Below are 22,097 nucleotides of genomic sequence, written 5' to 3'. Positions count from 1 at the left end.
AAAACATATTTCAGGCAAACAAGAGAGAGGAGAAAGCAGGAGATGCAGTACTAGTATCAGACAAAATAGACTTCAAAACAAAGAAAGTAACAAGAGATAAAGAAGGACATTACATAATGATAAAGGCTCAGCCCAACAATAGGATATAACCATTCTAAATATACATACACCCAACACAGGAGCACTAGCATATGTAAAACAAATACTAACAGAACTAAAAGAGGAAATAGAATGCAATGCATTCATTTTAGGAGACTTCAACACAACACTCACCCCAAAGGATAGATCCACTGGGCAGAAAATAAGTAAGGAACACGGAGGCACTGAACACCACACGAGAAAAGATAGACTTAATAGATATCTATAGAACTGTACATCCAAAAGAAACAGGATACACATTCTTCTCAAGTGCACATGGAACATTCTCCAGAATAGACCACATACTAGCTCACAAAAAGAGCCTCAGTAAATTCCAAAAGACTGAAATTCTACGAACCAACTTTTCAGACCACAAAGGTATAAAACTAGAAATAAATTCTACAAAGAAAACAAAAAGACTCAGAAACACAAGGAAGCTTAACAACATGCTCCTAAATAATCAATGGATCAACGAACAAACTAAAATAGAGATCAAGGAATATATGGAAATAAATGACAACAACAACACAAAGCCCCAACTTCTGTGGGACGCAGCAAAAGCAGTCTTAAGAGGAAAGTATATAGCAATCCAAGCCCACTTAAAGAAGGAAAAACAATTCCAAATGAATAGTGTAACATCACAATTATCAAAACTGGAAAAAGAAGAACAAATGAGGCCTAAAGCCAGCAGAAGGAGGGACATAATAAAGATTAGAGAAGAAATAAAGAAAATTGAGAAGAATAAAACAATAGAAAAAAATCAATGAAACCAAGAGCTGGTTCTTTGAGGAAATAAACAAAATAGATAAGCCTCTAGCCAGACTTATTAAAAGAGAATCAACACACAACAGAATCAGAAATGAGAATGGAAAAATCATGACAGACTCCACAGAAATACAAAGAATTTAAAGACTACTATGAAAACCTATATGCTAACAAGCTGGAAAACCTAGAAGAAATGGACAACTTTGTAGAAAAATACAACCTTTCAAGACTGACCAAGCAAGAAACACAAAAGTTAAACAAACCAATTATGAGCAAAGAAATTGAAACGGTAATAAAAAAACTACCCAAGAACAAAACCCCCAGGCCAGACGGATTTACCTCAGAATTTTACCAGACATACAGAGAAGACATAATACCTATTCTCCTTAAAGTTTTCCAAACAATAGAAGAGGAGGGAATACTCCCAAACTCATTCTATGAAGCCAACATCACCCTAATACCAAAACCAGGCAAAGAACCCACCAAAAAAAGAAAACTACAGACCAATATCCTGATGAATGTAGATGCAAAAATACTCAATAAAATATTAGCAAACGAATTCAAAAATATATCAAAAGGATCATACACCATGACCAAGTGGGTGGGATTCATCCCAGGGATGCAAGGATGGTACAACATTTGAAAATCCATCAACATGATCCACCACATCAACAAAAAGAAGGACAAAAACCACATGATCATCTCCATAGATGCTGAGAAAGCATTTGACAAAGTTCAACATCCATTCATGATAAAAACTCTCAGCTAAATGGGAATAGAGGGCAAGTACCTCAACATAATAAAGGCCATATATGATAAACCCACAGCTAACATCATAGTGAACAGCGGGAAGCTGAAAGCTTTTCCTGAGATCGGGAACAAAACAGGGATGCCCACTCTCCCCACTGTTATTTAACATAGTACTGGAGGTCCTAGCCATGGCAATTAGACAAAACAAAGAAATACAAGGAATCCAGATTGGTAAAGAAGTTAAACTGTCACTATTTGCAGATGACATGATATTGTACATAAAAAACCCTAAAGACTCCACTCCAAAACTACTAGAACTGATATCGGAATACACAAAAGTTGCAGGATACAAAATTAACACAGAAATCTGTGCCTTTCCTATACACTAACAATAAGCCAATAGAAAGAGAAATCAGGAAAACAACTCCATTCACAATAGCATCAAAAAGAATAAAATACCTAGGAATAAACCTAACCAAGGAAGTGAAAGCCCTATACCCTGAAAACTACAAGACACTCTTAAGAGAAATTAAAGGGGACACTAACAAATGGAAACTCATTCCATGCTCTTGGCTAGGAAGAATTAATATCATCGAAATGGCCATCCTGCCCAAAGCAATATACAGATTTGATGCGATCCCTATGACGATCAAATTACCATCAACATTCTTCAACAAACTGGGACAAATAGTTCAAAAATTCATATGGAAACACCAAAGACCCCGAATAGCCAAAGTAATCCTGAGAAGAAAGAATAAAGTGGGGGGGATCTCACTCCCCAACTTCAAGCTCTACTACAAAGTCATAGTAATCAAGCCAATTTGGTACTGGCACAAGAACAGAGCCACAGACCAGTGGAACAGAATAGAGACACCAAACATTAACCCCAACATATAAGGCCAATTAATATACGATAAAGGAGCCAGGGACATAACAATGGGGAAATGACAGTCTCTTCAACAGATGGTGCTGGCAAAACTGGACAGCTACATATAAGAGAATGATATTGGATCACTGTCTAACCCCATACACAAAATTAAATTCGAAATGAATCAAAGACCTGAATGTAAGTCATGAAACCATAAAACTCTTTGAAAAAAACATAGCTAAAAATCTCTTAGACATAAACATGAGTGACTTCTTCATGAACATATCTCCCTGGGCAAGGGAAACAAAAGGGAAAATGAACAATCAACTATATCAAGCTAAAAAGCTTCTGTACAGCAAAGGACACCGCCAATAGAACAAAAAGGCATCCTACAGTATGGGAGAATATATTCATAAATGACAGATCCAATAAAGGGTTGACATCCAAAATATATAAAGAGCTCAAACACCTCAACAAACAAAAAGCAAATAATCCAATTAAAAAATGGGCAGAGAAGCTGAAAAAACAGTTCTCTTAAGAAGAAATTCAGATGGCCAAACAGACACATGAAAAGATGCTCCACATCGCTTGTCATCAGAGAAATGCAAATTAAAACCACAATGAGATATCACCTCACACCAGTAAGGATTGCCATCATGGAAAGAAGACAACCAATGACAAATGTTGGTGAGGTTGTGGAGAAAGGGGAACCCTCCTACACTGCTGGTGGGAATGTAAATTAGTTCAACCACTGTGGAAAGCACTATGGAGATTCCTCAAAATGCTCAAAATAGACTTACCATTTGACCCAGGAATTCCACTTCTAGGAATTTACCCTAAGAATGCAGCACTCCAGTTTGAAAAAGACAGATGTACCCCTATGTTTATTGCTGCACTATTTACAATAGCCAAGATATGGAAGCAACCTAAGTGTCCATGAGTAGATGAATGGATAAAGAAGAGGTGGTACATATACACAATGGAATATTACTCAGCCATAAGAAAAAAACAGATCCTACCATTTGCAACAACATGGATGGAGCTGGAGGGTATTATGCTCAGTGAAAGAAGCCAGGCAGAGAAAGACAAGTACCAAATGATCTCACTCATATGTCAAGTATAAGAACAAAGGAAAACTGAAGGGACAAAACAGCAGCAGAATCACAGAACCCAAGAATGGACTAATAGTTACCAAAGGGAAAGGGACTGGGGAGGATGGGTGGGAAGGGAGGGATGAAGGTGGGAAAAAGAGAGGGAAAAAAAAAATCATAGTGATAAAGGAAAGTTGTACCAGCGCTGCTAAGGGATGTATTAATTATCTTACCTGTGGTCATTATTTCACAATCTTTGTTTAAGTATATATATATAATTCATATGTATATCTCTATATAAGTTGTATACATGAAACATGTATATTTGCCAATAAAAAGAAAAAAAAAGAGGAGTCTTTGGATTTTCAGTAGCGTTGTAAAGGATAAGAGAAAAATGATTGTATGTATCACTAACAGTATATAACAGAAAACTCAACATTGACCCAAGTTCATGAAAATTTAGGATATTAAATAGAGGTGGGATATTTAATGAGCAAAGATAGATTATTTAAGAAATGACAGTGAACTTGGAGCTAATTATTATTAAGAAAATGAGATTTATTAATTTGCACTATGTACCAAAATAAAATCTTAAGTGGCTTAAGGATGCAAAACTGAAATCACCAAAGATCTAAAAAGCAAGAGCTAAATATTTTCCTAAACTTAAGGCTGAAAAAACCTTTTAAAGAATACCAAAAAAGGTAAACACAAATTATAATATGACTATATAAAATTTAAACATTTGTCCAGTATAAAAGTAACACCATTAAAATTGAAAATGAATGTCAAGTTGGGAAAAAACTTCAATATATATAGATAAAAGGTTAATATACTTATTACACACAGCTTTTACAAAACAGAAGGATCTGAGCAGAATAGTGGTGAAACAGTATGAAAAGGGACTCCAGTAAAGGAACACAAATGACTAAAAATTATGAAAAAAATGTTTTGCTTATAAAAAATAATTCTTGGTATACTTCATAATATAGAGAAATGACAGTCATATATACTTTGCTGGGAATATAAATTATGGCATTATTTCTCCATACCTGTTCAGCAAATATTGACCTGTCTGACATCTCCACTTAGATGTCTATTAGGTATTTTAATTTAACATGGCCAACTCAATTTCCATTATCACAGCTATTCCTTTGTCATCATCAAGTAAGCGAATATACTACCTTCTACCCAGTTGTTTTGCCAAAAACCTACGAGCTATTCTGGATGCCTCCCTTTTCTTACCTACCAAAGCCATTCCATCAGCGAGTCAAAAGATATCCCTTATCCATCCACTCTTCACTTCCTCCACTGGTAGGACCACTTTAGAACAAAGCATAAGTACCTATTTCTGGCAAAGCTCTTTGTCTCTCTCCCTGTTTCCATTTTTGTCTTTCCAAATACTTCCATCCCTTATCCATTCTTCACACAGCAGCCAAAATGAATCTCTAAAAATGTAAATCAGATATCATCCCATTACATAAAATCTCCAAAGTCTACCCTTTGCACTCACGGTAAAATCCAAGCTTCTGACTATGGTCTTTTCTTAGCTCTCTAATCTCATTCTGCTATTTTCCATTGCTGAGGTCCAGTCACACTAGGACTTTATTCCTAAACATGTCAAGGAAACCAAGTAGGCCAAAAAATCCTTTTCCTTATAGACCACACACTATTTCAAAAAATTCCTTCCTTGCCCAACACTTCATCCAAAAACTAGATTCTTTCTTTGAACTTGGTTTTCTTCTCATTAAAATGTAGAAATAAATTATATATTATGATCCCAAGTAGCAATTTGCCTAAACACAAGAGTCAGACAAGAACTAAAATAAGTGTTTCATGAGGACCTTTAAAGCCATAAAGAAAATCTAATAAAATGGAAGGCAGGGAAATCTGTACTAACCAACCATATTTCTCCAGTACCTCTCCTAGCTTCCAGAAACAAACAATTTTCCTATTGTACTCTAATTTTCATTCTTAGTTTAGCAGAAGATGTTGTCTATAAGCTTAGTCTATAAGAGCACTTTTTTTATTATAAGTAGAATGGTTTTGCCATTTTAGTCATTTGCTTCTATTTTATTTTCTTATCAATAAATGTAAAATATTTACCATTCTGTGTTATTAAATTGATGTGGCATTTAAGAGATGACTTCAAAAAATGTCATGTCAGAACAGGTCATAGATATAGTGAATGAACATAAGTACTGATGAGCATTTATGTGTGTGGAGGCTATGACCCTTTTCAGTCACATGTCATGGTGATGATTCTTCAAGTTAAGAGTTAGAACAAAAATCACAAACCACATTTATATCATGCCATATTTTTTGAAGTGAAGCCAGCTTAGTAATATAGAATTTTTAAGTAACTTAACATTTATTTTACTTTCCTAACTATAAAATACCTGCAATTGGAGAGACTGTGAAAAATGAAGTACAATGAGGAAAAGAAAAATCACCGCTAATATCTCCCAACCCCTCAGCAAGGTTTTACTGTAAAGGCCTAGATAGTAAATACTTTGAGCTTTGTGGGCCTCATATGGGTCTCTGTCTCACCTACTCAGCTCTACACAGCAAATATCTTGATTCAGGTTTAACCTCTTTAAATATATGATACTTATATTTTCTTTTACCTTTTCTATGTCTGCACACACAAAAAAACTAGAACAAATTCATGTATGTCTGATCTAGGCTTATCTGTATTTGTACCAATGATCCTCCTGAATCACCAGGATATGTTCGAATAGACAATGATTTTCATAATTTTTAGAAATGCAGTTTCTTTATATGACTAAATACATACTTGAGCATACTGCTGGAATCCAGAATACGCTGGGCTACTGGATGGTACTCCAGAATTAAGTGGTCCTGTAGCATTCTGATAACCAGGCTGAAGAATTGGATAACCATATCCAAATGGCTTAGCCATTTTTGAAGGCTGAGGAGCAGTGGGAACTGGAGCCGGGGCAGAGTCAGGTTCAGGAGTGGGATCAGGAGCAGGACTGCTTGCTGATGAAGAAAGCATATCTAACAAAGGGAAAACACAGTGTTAACACCTGCAAATCAGGACTTTCTAAAGACTTGGCTCCTGGATGAGCCATAACGTTTGGCATTTTTTTTCTTTTTTTACCTTTTTATCATTAGAAAATTTGAATATACACAAAAGTAGACAGAATAATGAACCCCTATACCCATCACTCAGCTTTAATAATCATCAATATTTTGTTAATCTTGTTTCACATGTTCCCTTTCTTATCTTTTGTTTACAGAAGTACTAATAAGAAAACCCCACATTCTGTATCATTTCACTGACAAATACTCAGTATTTCTAACAGATAAGGTCTTGATATAATATAAATATTCACACATATATATAATAATCTTCCCTTTTATTCATTCAATAGGAATGAGGCCAAGAAGCAGAAAACAAAGCAGAGCAATAAAAAGAAGTCAACTGCTCTTTTCTAACTTGCCTTTTGTCTGTCATCTATTTTAAAAGCTCACAGAAAAATATGGTATTGCCACAGTCCCTTGGAAGTCTGCATTATTTACAGAGGCAAAACCATGAACGTATGAAAGACAGTGCCCAGAATAGTGTCCAGCTCCTAAGGCAAGTCTGCTATGTAACAGATGCCAAATAAAATTTAATGAATGAATGTTCTGCTTTCATTTAAATTTAAAACTAAACACTGATTGAAACTGTGAAAACACTGAAGAAAACTGAATCGTAAGATTAACAACAAAAATTAGTCCAGTACACATAACTATGATTAACATTTTTGTATACTATTAATGTATTTTTCATATAAAATATTATATTCTTCATCAGCAATCAGACTCTGCAAAAAATATGTTCCTAAAAGCATGTGATTTAATAAAATTTATTTTTAAAAAGTTTCTGGAAGAATCACATATTTCTGACTCTATTGCTTCTCATTTGGAGATATGTACCTAGATATTCTGCTATCATCTTGTGCTAATTAGTCAAGGACTGGCTTACTTAAAAGAACTAGGGCTTCAATGCAGTGTCATATCCTTACATCTCCTGCTTGTCCTTCCTCAGGAATGTAAATGGAAAGGTCTCCTTACATGACAACAGTCATCAGTGTAAGGAATAAAAAACTGGAGTCATAAATATGGAGGTCTAAATCTTCTCGCCTTCTTTAGGAAAAGGGTATTATTTACATTTCTATAAACCTAAGATTTATCCTACTACCTGCCATGTAGTGACTTTCAATTCATTTAATTTTACTGCTATGGATATTCACACCTTTCCTTGATTTTGGTATAGTATATAAAGCTAAAAAACTTGCCCAAGGTCACTCACTTACTGTCAAAGCACAGTTCATAATAATATTACGATTAGTTGATTAAATGAATTCAGAGAAAGCCAGGTCTAACTCCAAGGCCATGACCTTTTAACTATAACAGAGAGGACATTTCACTTCAGGTTAATTTGAAGCTTCTGAAGTACTGTATAGTTGTTTTATTCATGTTTTAGTGAATTTTTATTTTTTTATTTATTTTTATTAAGGTATCATTGATATACACTCTTATGAAGGTTTCACATGAAAAAGATTGTGGTTACTACATTCAACTATATTATTGAGACCCCCATCCACCCACTGCAGTCACTGCCCATCAGTATAGTAAGATGCACAGAGTCACTATTTGCCTTCTCTGTGCTACACTGTCTTCCCCATGATCCCCCCTACACCATGCATGCTAATCATAATACCCCTCAATCCCCTTCTCCCTCCCTCCCCACCCACCCTCCTCCACCCCTCCTCTTTGGTAACTGCTAGTCCCTTCTTGGAGTCTGTGAGTCTGCTGTTTTTTTTTTTGTTTGAGGGCATCTCTCATATTTATTGATCATATGGTTGTTAACAATGATAAAATTCTGTATAGTGGACTCAATGCACAGTCATTAATCAACCCCAAGCCTAATTCTCAACAGTCTCCAATCTTCTGAAGCATAACGAACAAGTTCTTACATGGTGAACAAGTTCTTACATAGTGAATAAGTTCTTACATGGTGAACAGTGCAAGGGCAGTCATCACAGAAACTTTCGGTTTTGATCACGCATCATGAACTATAAACAATCAGGTCAATTATGATTATTCGTTTGATTTTTATACTTGATTTATATGTGAATCCCACATTTCTCCCTTATTATTATTATTATTATTATTTTTTTAATAAAATGCTGAAGTGGTAGGTAGATGCAAGATAAAGGTAGAAAACATAGTTTAGTGCTGTAAGAGGGCAAATGTAGATGATCAGGTGTGTGCCAAGGGCAACAAAATATCCACGGATGCAGAAGATTTCTCTCAAAATAGGGGGGGTGAGGTTCTAAGCCTCACCTCTGTTGATCCCCGATTTCTCACCTGATGGCCCCCCAGCGACTGTGCCTGTCTTAGGTTGTTGTGAGTCTGTTGTTTTGTTCCTTCAGTTTTGCGTCATTCTTACAGTTCACAAATGAGGGAAATCATTTGGGATTGGTCTTTCTCCACCTGGTTTATTTCACTGAGCATAATACCCTGTAGCTCCATCCATGTTGCTGCAAATGGTAGGATTTGTTTTCTTCTTATGGCTGAATAATATTCCATTGTGTACATGGACCACACCTTCTTTATCCATTCATCCACTGATGGACACTTAGGTTGCTTCCATTTCTTGGCTATTGTAAATAGTGCTGCGATAAACACAGGGATGCATATGTCTTTCTGAATCTGGGATCTTGTTTTCTTTGGGTAAATTTCTAGGGTGGAATTCCCAGGTCAAATGGTATTTCTGTTTTTCGTTTTCTGAGGAACCTCCATATTGCTTTCCATATGGTTGAACTAATTTACATTTCCACGAGCAGTGTAGGAGGGTTCCCCTTTCTCTGTATTCTTGCCAGCATTTATTGTTCTTAGTCTTTTCAATGTTGGCCATGCTAACTGGTGTGAGGTGATATCTCATTGTAGTTTTAATTTGCATTTCCCTGATAATTAGCGATGTGGAGCATCTTTGCATGTGCCTTTTGGTCATCTGAGTTTCTTCTTTAGAGAAGTGTATGTCCATATGCTCTGCCCATTTTTTAATAGGGTTATTTGCTTTCTGGACGTTAAGGCATGTGAATTCTTTATATATTTTGGATGTTAACCCCTTGTCGGATCTGTCATTTTCGAATATATTCTCCCATGCTGTAGGATGGCTTTTTGTTTAGTGATGGTATCCTTTGCTGTACAGAAGCTTTTTAGTTTGATAGTAGTCCTATTTTTAGTTCGATAGTAGTCCTATTTGTTCATTTTTGCTTTTGTTTCCCTTGCCTGAGAGGATGTGTTCATGAAAAAGTTGCTCATTTATATTCAAGAGGTTTTTCTTCCTATGTTTTCTTCTAAGAGTTTTATGGTTTCATGACTTACATTCAGGTCTTTGATCCATTTTGAGTTTACTTTTGTGTATGGAGTTAGACAGTAATCCAGTTTCATTCTCTTACATGTAGCTGTCCAGTTTTGCCAACACCAGCTATTGAAGAGGCTGTCATTTCCCCATCGTATGTCCATGGCTTCTTTATTGTATATTAATTGACATATATGCTTGGGTTTATATCTGGGCTCTCAGTTTCTTCCATTGATATATAGGTCTGTTCTTGTGCCAGTACCAAATTGTTTTAATTACTGTGGCTTTGTGGTAGAGCTTGAAGTCAGGAAATGTAGTCCCTGTAGCTTCTTTCTTCCTTCTCAGGATTGCTTTGGCTATTCAGGGTCTTCTGTGGTTCCATATGAATTTTATAACTATTTGTTCTAGTTGTTTCAGCCTGGGTTTGTCATACATGGCCTTTATTATGTTGAGGTACTTGCCCTCTATACCCATTTTATTGGTATCTTGATAGGGATTGCATTGAATCTGTACACTGCTTTAGGCAGGATGGCCATTTTCATATTAATTCTTCCTACCCAAGAGCATGGGATGTATTTCCATTTATTGGTGTCCTCTTTAATTTCTCTTAAGAGTGTCTTGTAGTTTTCAGGTATAGGTCTTTCACCCCTTTGGTTAGGTTTATTCCTAGTTATTTTTATTCTTTTTGATGCAATTGTAAATGGAATTGTTTTCCTGATTTCTCTTTCTTCTTGTTCGTTAGTGTATAGGAATGTAACAGATTTCTGTGTGTTGATTTTTTATCTGCAACTCTGCTGAATTCAGGTATTAGTTCTAGTAGTTTTGGGGTGGATTCTTTAGGGTTTTTATGTACAATATCATGTCACCTGCAAACAGTGACAGTTTACCTTCTTCCTTACTCATCTGGATGCCTTTACTTCCTTGTGTTGTCTGATTGCCATGGCTAGGACCTCCAGTACTATGTTGAATAAAAGTGGGGAGAGTGGGCATCCTTGTCTTATTCCCAATCTTGGAGGGTAAGATTTCAGCCTTTTTCTGTTAAGTATGATGTTGGCTGTGGGTTTGTCATACATGGCCTTTATTATGTTGAGGTACTTGCCCTCTATACCCATTTTATTGAGAGTTTTTATCATGAATGGATGTTGAATTTTGTCGAATGCTTTTTCACCATCTATGGAGATGATCATGTAATTTTTGTCCTTCTTTTTGTTGATGTTGTGTATGATGTTGATGAATTTTTGAATATTGTACCATCCTTGCACTCTGGAATAAATCCTACTTGATCATCATGGATGCTCTTTTTGATGTATTTATCTTTTAGTGAATTAAGTCACTATTCCAGAGTATTTTGATAATAGTCATTGCTTTTGGAATGGTCCACAACTTCTCTCTCTCACACACACACACACACACACACACACACGCACACATACATGTCCCTAGGGAAATAGTCCGTATCACAAAAGACTAAGTAGCTTATTCAAGTATTCTTGAAATATTAAATGGGAATTCTATACTAAGCTGAGAAGATTAAAGTTTTCTACTAAGTCATAGCCTATGATAGCAAGAGAGTGGATTAATGTTAAGGCTAGCACACTGCCACTTTAAGTAAGCTCCATCCTGGATTATTACTAATGTGATAAAAAATAAAGAGAAAGGCAAGACTACTTGTTCTGCTAGTTCTAAAATTTGGAATCTTTAGGAAAAGGGAGAGAAAGGGGGAAGTCAGGTGTTGCTGTCAGCTTATTGGTAATAAGAGATAGGCAAATAAGGAAGATCACAGTACAATTACAATGAAATTATTATTAATTATAAAAGTTAAGTTTGTGTTTTTTAAAAATACTATCCACTACTCCTACTCCTATGTAACAACCAAAGTTATTTTCCAATATGGTTGTAAGTAATGCCTCCAGAACCTATGACCGAACTGGTTAATCTATTTACCTGGTGGAGGCAGTCAGGAGTCATGAGAGGAGTAAAGTGTCAAATACTATTCATATGCAGAGGCTAGCTAGAAGGAATTGAAGGACCTAAGCATGAGAACAGAAATATAAAATTTACTTAAGTAGTTATTAGCATAAAAAAGGGAAAAGAAATAAAAAAATTTTTCAGTCTTAGAAAGTCTTTTAGAATGAGGAAAAAGGTATAGTGTGATAAAAATAATAAATTTCTTTAGGCCTCCCAGAAAACAATGTTCACAGTTGTGTGACTAAAGGAAACCTCATTTAAACGGAGTTGGGAGACCAGAAAGGGAAGCTCTCACACCGTACCACTCCTGGTCAAATGTAGGCCCCAACAAGAAGCCTATACTTTACTACCACAACAGAGGGAAGAAAGATTTTCTCCTTGTCTGGCAACACTATCAGAACTCAGCCAAGGAAAAGTCACTGCACTTTAAGCTACCACTTTAATTCAATGGACATGTGGTTTATAACAGCCCCTCTAAACTCCCTACTTTCCTCTATAGTAAGTTTACCTCTCTTGTTCTCTGGACTGGCTTATAGTTTGCCATGGTTTGCATATCCAGAGTTGCAATTCCTCTGCTATTCCTGAATAAAACCATTTTGCTAGTAAAATAACTGGCTGTTTTATTTTTGGGTCAACATTTGTTACATGACAATTAACTCCATTATGTAAATAAAGGCTGAGAAATACCAGGAAATACCAGAAAAAAAAGTCCCTTCTTGCAAATAAAAAATAGTCTGCTAATCATGTATAATATACTTTTATGTTTGAAAGCAATTATGGTGACTTTTCAAATAAACATGAAGAAGCAGAAAACAAATTACCTGGGTAGCTGCCTCCTTCTAGGGCCTCGTAACTGTTAGGCATTGGAGAAGCACTGCTTGTGGTAGAAGAGCTGTCAACACCTAAAAGGAAAACCAAAATATCCACTGAGTTTAAAGTGACAATTTATCTTAGAACAGCCTTTGGCAATTTTGAAAAAGACTTTTGCTGAGCTAAGAAAATGCCTGACTTCAGTAAAAATATAAAATGACATTTTAAAAGTCATACATAAATTTGTTAATAAGAATAAGGATAAGAGTGGGGAAAATATGGAGCTGATGAGTGGAATAAAATTTAATCAAACACATATTACATGTCTTAAAGAATAAGAGACATCAAAGTACTACAAGTAGTCAAACACACAACTATTAATTCTAGATTGACAGACATGTTAATATAATCACACCTCAAAGATTGCATCTACCAAATCTCAAGTTATTAAGTACATTTTATCAGTATTTTTTAAGATAAATTTTAGTGACTTTTGTAACACACCTTCCTAAAAGAGGAGTCTACTGCTTGGATTGCTACCTAGGATGTTACTAAGCTTTTCTATGCCTCAGTTTATCCATTTGCAGAGCAGAGATTAAATAGTACCTGCCATATTCAATAGGGTAACATAAATGAAGGCACGCTAATAAATATAAAGACTACAGGCATATTATGTGTGTTCATTCAAAACCTGTTAAGATTAATAGTAATATTCAATTTCAATTTATGGTAAAATTTAGTGAAAGTTCACATGGATAGGGGAGCATACAATGTATTTCTTTAATTCATTTACTCAACATATATTTTATTGAGAGCCTAGAGTCACCCTAGGTATATATGCTAGAGTACATACCAATGAATAAAAATAAATATGCACATGGGTCCTCTCTTACATAGAGATCTTGGTCTTTTTCACAGTAAGACAAAATTTTATGTATAGAGGTCACTGATCCCTTGCTCTTAACACCAGTATTATAACTGGGGCTTGAACTACATTTTAGGCTAATTTTCAACTGTGATATCAAAGGGATAGGTATGCATAATTATCTTTCACTGAATACTTTTGGGTAACCATGAGAATTGGATATATTGACTAAGGCCGTAACAGCCAAAGCTTTTTGCATAGGAACATTTTACTATCAGCAAAGAACTTGATTTGGAGGCAAAGATTGCAGTTACATTAGACTCTGTTATTTACTTGTTATATAACTTTTTAAGTGACAGTTACCGACTTCTCTTCTGCAAAATAAGAGCAATTTTTAAAATGCCCTCTGTGTGCTAAGATCTTAATGTTCTTGTGAGGCTTAGATGAGACCGTGGATATGAAGCAACTATAAAATAAGTAATAGGTGGAAGACACTATTAATTTACTAAGTATTTTCTTTGTGATAAATAGGAAATTTTGTATATATTATGTCATTACTCTTAATTAATAATGGGAAGTGATGGCTCTTCCTTTTTTGTTCTATTTGTGAATTTATGAAAAGAATACTGTAACATAAAGTCAAAGTCTTGAATAGCACTAAAAACAATATACCAAACCCAAACACTATACAATGGGATATTATTCAAATACAATGGGATAATATACAAAGGAATGAAGTACTGACTTATGCTACAATGTGAATGATCCTTGAAAAAACATGCTAAGTGGAAGGGGGTGAAGGGGTATTATGATTGGCACATATAATGTAGTGGGAGCATGAGGAAGGCAGTATAGCACAGAGAAGACAAGTAGTGACTCTGTAGCATCTTACGCTGATGGACAGTGACTGTAATGGGGTATGTGGGGGGACTCTGATAATAGGGGTGAATGTAGTAAGCACAATGTTGCCCAGGTGAAACCTTCATAAGATTATGTATCAATGATACCTTAATAAAAAATAAAACATGCTAAGTGAAAAAAGCCAGACACAAAAGGTCACACATTATATCATTCCATTTATATGACATATCCAGAATAGGTAAATCTATAAAGACAGAAAGTAGACTGGTGGTTGCAAGAGGATATGGGAAATTACTGCTTAATGGGCACAGGGTTTTCTTCTGGGACAATGAAAATATTCACTTCTATCTAGTTCAGTACACTCATAGTTAGAACTAGATGGAGTGGTGATGACACAACCAAAATGATAGCATTAGAGGTGGTAGCTACACAACTAAACACCACTGAATTATATACTTTAAAATGGTTAACTGTATATTATGTGAATTTTACCTCAAAACAAAACAATACAAGAAGACATTTCAATGGGAAAAGAATATTCTTTTCAACAATTAGTGCTAGAGCAACTAGATATCCACATGCAGAAGAATGAAGTTAGACCCCTTCCTTAAACTTTATACTAAAATTAACTCAAAAAAGATCAGAGACCTAAATATAAGCATTAAAATTCTTAGAATATAGGAATAAATCTTTATGACCTTTGATTAGGCAATGGATTCTTAAGTATGACTTCAAAGGTATAAGCAATAAAAGAGAAAAATTTGTAAACTGGACTTCATCAAAATGAAAACTTTTTGTGCTCTAAATGATCCTAGCAAGAAAGTGGAGACAATCTACAGAAGAGGAGAATGTAATTGTAATTCATATACCTAATAAGGGTACTATAGTACCCAAAATATATAAAGAACTATTACTCAACAATAAAAAGGCAAAACCAAATTCCAAATGGGCTAATGATTTAAACAGACATTTCTCCAAAGAAGATAAACAAATGTCCAATAAGCACCGGAAAAGATACCCAGCATCACTAGCCATTATGAAAATGAAAATCAAAACCACAATTAGATACCACCTCATATCCACTAGGATGGTCATAATTAAAAAGACAGATAACAGCAAGCTTTCACAAGGATGTGGAGAAATTGGACTCTTCCTGATATTTTAAAATAGTGCAGCCACATCAGAAAACAGTCTGATGGTTTCTTAAAATGTTAAACATAAGAGTTACTCTATGACTCAGCAATTCCACTCAAGATGAATGAAAACATTTCCCCCATAAAAAGCTATGCATGAATTTTCATACTACCATCATTCGTAATAGCCAAATAGTGGAAATAATTCCAATGTCTACCAACTTATGAATGGATAAAATGTGATATATCCACTCAATGGAGTATTACTCAGCAATACAAAGGAATGAAGTGCTGATACATGTTACAATAAGGATGAACCTTGAAAACATCAGGCTAAAAAATAAAAAAAGCCAGTCACAAAAAACCCCACTTTATGTGATCTATTTATGCAAAATGTTCAAAACAGACAAATCCAGAGATAAAACACAGATTAGTTATTGCCTAGAGCGTTGTGTGTGTGTGTCTGTGTGTGTGTGTGTGTGTGCACGCACAGTGAGTAAGAATAGTAAATGACTGTTAACAAAAGGTTATGGAATTTCTATTTTGCAGTATGCTCTGAAATTACATAGTAATGGTTGAAGAACTTTATTAATGTAGTGTCTATGCCAAATAGTACAATTTATATGAATGAATTTTATGGCATGTGAACTTAAAAAGCTATTATTAAAAAAAAATACCTTAGCACACTCTCTGATCAAGATTTCCAAATGTAAATATCAAGAAATAGTTACTGAAAAAAACTTAAGACCAAAGATAAAAGGTTCTTATATACATCAAATTATCTGAAAGAACATAACACTACTTAATTATGCTGCTTAGCTTCTTTCATGTAAAATCAAATATTAATGCTTAAAATATTGCCCATTTTAATAATAATGCTATAGCTAAAAATTTTAACTCATTTTATAGAAATGTGCTATGTATTTATTCAACAATTTGAAACTTGCTAGTTTACTTTAAAGTTCACTTTTAGAAAAAAAGAAAAGTCAAGTCTCTGTTTTGGACTTGTTAAAATATCAAAATAATAATAAAAGTTATAAATCCAGATGAACCACTAAACTAAACACGAAACTTGAGTCTCCAGCTAGTGTCTGTTTGATTTATATTTGTTATATCTATTTAAACGAAACTTTGTTAAAACTTACTGTTCAGGTTGATTCTAATGAGGTCATGACATCATTGCCAACACAAATCAAAAAACTTTTTCTAAAAAAAGGAGTGTTATGAAACTTGTTAATATTCTGAACATGCTTAAAAGCACCTTACAGAATAAAGCCTAAACGCCTTTGTAGTATCATAAAAGGAACTTAAAAATTTGGCTTCCATTTGTCCTTTTCACCTCCACTTCTTACCTGTTCCTGTACAATCTTCCCTCTTTTATCATATGATAGTCACACAAAACCCCTCATTCTTTACCCAACACACCATATTTTCTTATGTTTATTATGCACACTATACATATTGAATCTGTTCACCTTAATTTCCTTCCTTCACATGGCAAATTCCTTCTCATCTTTCACATTGCAAATCCTCCATAGCATGAGCATAAAAGAAAGGTTTCCTTTTCCATGTAGGGACATTTTCTTAATCCTGAAATACTGCACTTTTCAAGTTGTATTGTAGTCACATATGGTATCTGCTTTCCAATGGAAACAGCTATGCTATTGTATTGAGATTTGGAACGATAAAGCAGGCAAAATACTGCTTTCTGCTTAAAAGCTAGTATTAGTTGAATGAATAGCTTTGATATTTGTTTCCACTCTTAAAGCTTAGATAGGTCCAATTTACCTCAGTCACTTCATACTACAATGTGAGATAATAAATACGCTGAGATCAAATGGGGGGTGAGTAGTACTTAGGAAGCATTTTCGCTCCTTTTACTGGCTCTATGTCACAGGTTGAGAGAAGAAAAGAGGAAGGAGGAAAAGACGGGGAATAGAAACTGAGGAAGTAAGGAGAACAGATCAAAAGAACAGCCCAGAATCTGTGAAACTGGGGAAGAATACCAGCATGCATTTAAGCCTTCTAAAAAACACTTAAGTTGTTCTCTCTCTCTAAAAGACAAGCAACATGGGTCAACAAAGTATAATGCATTCTAATTGCTCAAATGGAAATTAACCAGATAATTTGAAACTTTACTTCCTCTTAAATTACACAGAAAATGGATTAAGTATAGGTCAAATTCCATCTCCATCACTTACCAGTTAAGAGAAAATGGACAAGACACCTAACATCTCTGAGCCACTCCTTATTTGGAACAACCGATTTTATAATACCTACTTTATAAGGGCTACTGTTAAAATTAAATAGATATAACAAATATAAATCAGACACTAGCTGGAGACTCAAGAAATGTTAATTTTCTCTCTTCCCTCTCTATATCCTCAAACAGTACTACAGATGGAGGGAAAAAGAAAAAAGACAAGAACCTCCTGACTGAAAAGCCAACTGTTTGTTCTGAGACTTAAACTAACCTTTCCTTAACATCTGTCACTGCTGACCCAATTACTTTTAATTTGCAAACTAGTTTCATTTTTTTGGTGATACTATGCTACACTCCCCCTCTCCAATCTTCCTGCTATCTCATCTCAGTCTAAGAAGTCATTTTTCTAACCACATCATTCCAATAGCTTCTACTTTCAATATGCTCCAATCAATTCTTCTGTAAAGGACCTTTCTAAAATGCACATTTGGTGTCCATCGATAGATGAATGGATAAAGAAGATGTGGTACACAATGGAATACTACTCAGCCATGAGAAAAGGGCAAATCCTACCATTTGCAGCAACATGGATGGAGCTGGAGGGTATTATGCTCAGTGAAACAAGCCAAGCGGAGAAAGAGAAATACCAAATGATTTCACTCATCTGTGGAATATAAGAACAAAGGAAAAACTGAAGGAACAAAACAGCAGCAGAATCACAGAACTCAAGAATGGACTAACAGGTACCAAAGGGAAAGGGGCTGGGGAGGATGGGTGGGTAGGGAGGGATAAGGGGAGGGGAGAAGAAGGGGGGTATTAAGATAAGCATGCATGGGGGCGTGGGAGAAAGGGGAGGGCTGTACAACACAGAGAAGGCAAGTAGTGATTCTACAACATTTTGCTATGCTGATGGACACTGACTGTAAAGGGGTTTATAGGGGGGACCTGGTATAGGGGAGAGCCTAGTAAACATAATATTCGTCATGTAAGTGTAGATTAATGATATCAAAAAAAAAAAAAAAAGGCAGTTCCTGTGTGGTGACCTCCATTGAGTTCTACAGAAGGGTATAAAGGGCATATAAAAGTGTAGGCAAAGGGTCTGTTTGTGTTTATACAGAGGATCAAAGCCTAATTGGGCTACCCCGAAAATGAACTAAGATACGATATGAAAAAGAACTTCCAACATCAGCACTCTCTGGAAGACTCATGCCAGAAGATGATCATCAAAAAACCCCAACAAAGATCCACGCACTGCTACAGCTGTAGATGCACTCATCCCACCAGTTCCTGGACTTGCCATGGGAATGAAGAAGGAGATATCTAAGCTGGCCTATGCATACAGTAAAACAACAAATTTGACTGTATCTATACTGTTGGAACTCAATCAAGAATTAGGAGAAGTGCAAATTGTAGCACTCCAAAATCTTACAACTACAGACTATTTACTGTTAAAAGAACATATGGGATGTGAACAGTCCCCAGGAATGGGTTGTTTTAATTTGTCTGATTTCTCTCAGACTGTTCAAGTTCAGTTGGACAATATCCACCATATCATAGATAAGTTTTCACAAATGCCTAAGGTGCCTAACTGGTTTTCTTGGTTTCACTGGAGATGGCTGGTAATTACAGGTATGCTTTGGTTATGTAACTATACTCCTATTATGTTAATGTGTGTGTGCAATTTAATTAGTAGTTTAAAACCTATACATACTGAAGTTACTCTACAAGAAGATATGTCAAAGAAATAATCAATCTTGCCATGTTTTCTTCCGCCTGCTACTTCTATAGCTTTTCTTCTTCCTTCCTAATTACAACCCTTAAATAGAATTTGTGCCTCATATCAAATTTACCGAGTATCATAATTCTTCCAAGTGGTAAAGATACCTCAAGACAAATGCTGGGCATAGAAGCCACAGGGCATAAATATGCAAAAAAGTAAAAACCTAACCTTTTCAAACAATAAGGCTTCTCTCTCACTTACCAACTTTACATTTCCCTGTATGGCCCCGGAAGTTGACTGGTTAGCCAGAGACGGGTAGGATTCCTCAAGGGAGGAACAACCTAAGACAGGCACAGTCGCAGGGGGGCCATCAGGTGAGAAATTGGGGATCAACAGAGGTGAGGCTTAGAACCTCACCCCCTGTTCTGAGAGAAATCTTCTGCATACGTGGATGTTTTATTGCCCTTGTCTAGCTTGGATTAACACATAGTCTACAGGCACACACCTGATCATCTATATTTGCTCTCTTACAACACTAAACTATGTTTTCTACCTTTATCTTGTATCTACCTACCACTTCAGCATTTTATTAAAAATAATAATAATAAAGAGAGAAATGTGGTATCCACATATAAATCAAGTATAAAAATCAAATGAGTATTCATATTTGAACTGACTGTTTATAGTTCATAATGCATGAGCAAAACCGAAAGTTTCTGTGATGACTGCCCTTGTACTGTTCACCATGTAACTTATTCACTATGTAAGAATTTGTTCTCCATGTAAGAACTTGTTCGTTATGCTTCAGAAGATTGGAGACTGATGTAAATTAGGCTTGGGGTGGATTAATGATTGTGCATTGAGCATTGACTCCCCTATACAGAATTTTATTGTTGTTAACAACCATTTGATCAATAAATATGAGAGATGCCCTCACAACAACAACAAAAAAGTACACACTTCCAATTGTAAAATAAATAAGTAACCGGAATGTAATGTGTAGCATAAGGCATATAGTCAAAATATTGTAACAACTTGGTATGGTGATAGCTCGTACCTAGAATTATCATGTATATAAATGTTGAATTACTTTGTTGAACACCTGAAACTAATGTAATGTAATACTGTGTGTCAACTACCCTTCAATAAAAAATAATTATCTACAAAAATAAATAAATAAATAAATAAATAAAATAAAATGCACATTTGGTTATGTTATTTTCCCATGTAAATTCCATCAGTAACTTGCTACCTTCAAGACAAAATCCAAACTCATTAGTATGAAACACAAGGCTCTTAAAGATCTCATCCAGCCGTCCTACCCAACCTCACTCAACTCAATTCTTCTTAGTACTATTCTTTGCAGATAATGTCCCAGACTCACTAAACTTCTCCTATTGTGCCATCTCTCAAGCTCCCTGCTTTGTTTTAAAAGTGCCTCTGCCCATAAGCAAAAATCTCTTGGACATAAACATGAGCAACTTCTTCATGAACATATCACCCTGGGAAAGGGAAACTTTAGCAAAAATGAACAAGTGGGACTATATCAAACTAAAAAGCTTCTGTACAGCAAAGGACACCATCAATAGAACAAAAAGACATCCTACAGTATGGGAGAATATATTCATAAATGACATATCTGATAAGGGGCTGACATCCAAATTATATAAAGAGCTCACATATGTCAACAAACAAAAAGCAAATAATCCAATTAAAAAATGGGCAGAGGAGCTGAACAGACACTTCTCCAAAGAAAAAATTCAGATGGCCAACAGACACATGAAAAGATGCTCCACATCCCTAATCATCAGAGAAATACAAATTAAAACCATGATGAGGTATCACTTCACACCAGCTAGGATGGCCAACATCCAAAAGACAAACAACAAATGTTGGTGAGGATGTGGAGAAAGGGGAAACCTCCCACACTGCTGGTGGGAATGTAAATTAGTTCAACCATTGTGGAAAGCAGTATGGAGGTTCCTCAAAAAACTAAAAATAGAAATACCATTTGACCCAGGAATTCCACTCCTAGGAACTTACCCTAAGAATGCAGCAGCCCAATTTGAAAAAGACATATGCAACCCCATGTTTATCGTAGCACTATTTACAATAGACAAGAAATGGAAGCAACCTAAGTGTCCATTAGTAGATGAATGGATAAAGAAGAGGTGGTATATATACACAATGGAATATTATTCAGCCATAAGAAGAAAACAAATCCTACCATTTGCAACAACATGGATGGAGCTAGAGGGTATTATGCTCAGTGAAATAAGCCAGGCAGAGAAAGATGATTTCACTCATCTGTGGAGTATAAGAAAGAAAGAAACTGAAGGAACGAAACAGCAGCACGCTCACAGAACCCAAGAATGGACTAACAGTTACCAAAGGGAAAGGGTTTGGGGAGGATGGGTGAGAAAGGAGGGATAAGGGGGAAAAAGGGGCATTTCGATTAGCACACATAATGTAGCGGGGTGGGACACAGGGTAGGCAGTATAACGCAGAGAGGACTAGTGATTCTATAGCACCTTACTACACTGATG

General features: G+C 35.5%; 1 protein-coding gene across 7 annotated transcripts in view; it reads right to left on the bottom strand.

The window, feature by feature from the left end:
- Nucleotides 1–22,097, bottom strand: part of SEC24B (SEC24 homolog B, COPII coat complex component) — a 117,670-nt gene that overhangs the window by 37,250 nt on the left and 58,323 nt on the right. For all 7 annotated transcript variants that reach the window (XR_008997818.1, XM_036920895.2, XM_036920896.2 and 4 more), the window contains 2 exons: nt 12,781–12,861; nt 6,407–6,630 (listed from right to left, as the gene is read on the bottom strand). Coding sequence is in view for 6 of the 7 variants with exons in the window: in XM_036920895.2 (XP_036776790.2) it covers nt 6,407–6,630; nt 12,781–12,861 (305 nt within the window). In the remaining variant the exon portion in view is untranslated. The remainder of the gene's footprint in view (nt 1–6,406; nt 6,631–12,780; nt 12,862–22,097) is intronic.

This window comes from Manis pentadactyla, chromosome 5, assembly GCF_030020395.1.
Source record: "Manis pentadactyla isolate mManPen7 chromosome 5, mManPen7.hap1, whole genome shotgun sequence".
NCBI classification, from domain to species: Eukaryota; Metazoa; Chordata; class Mammalia; order Pholidota; family Manidae; genus Manis; species Manis pentadactyla.
The sequence above is the reverse complement of the archived record's forward strand: the minus strand, read 5'-3'. Positions and strand labels throughout refer to the sequence as shown.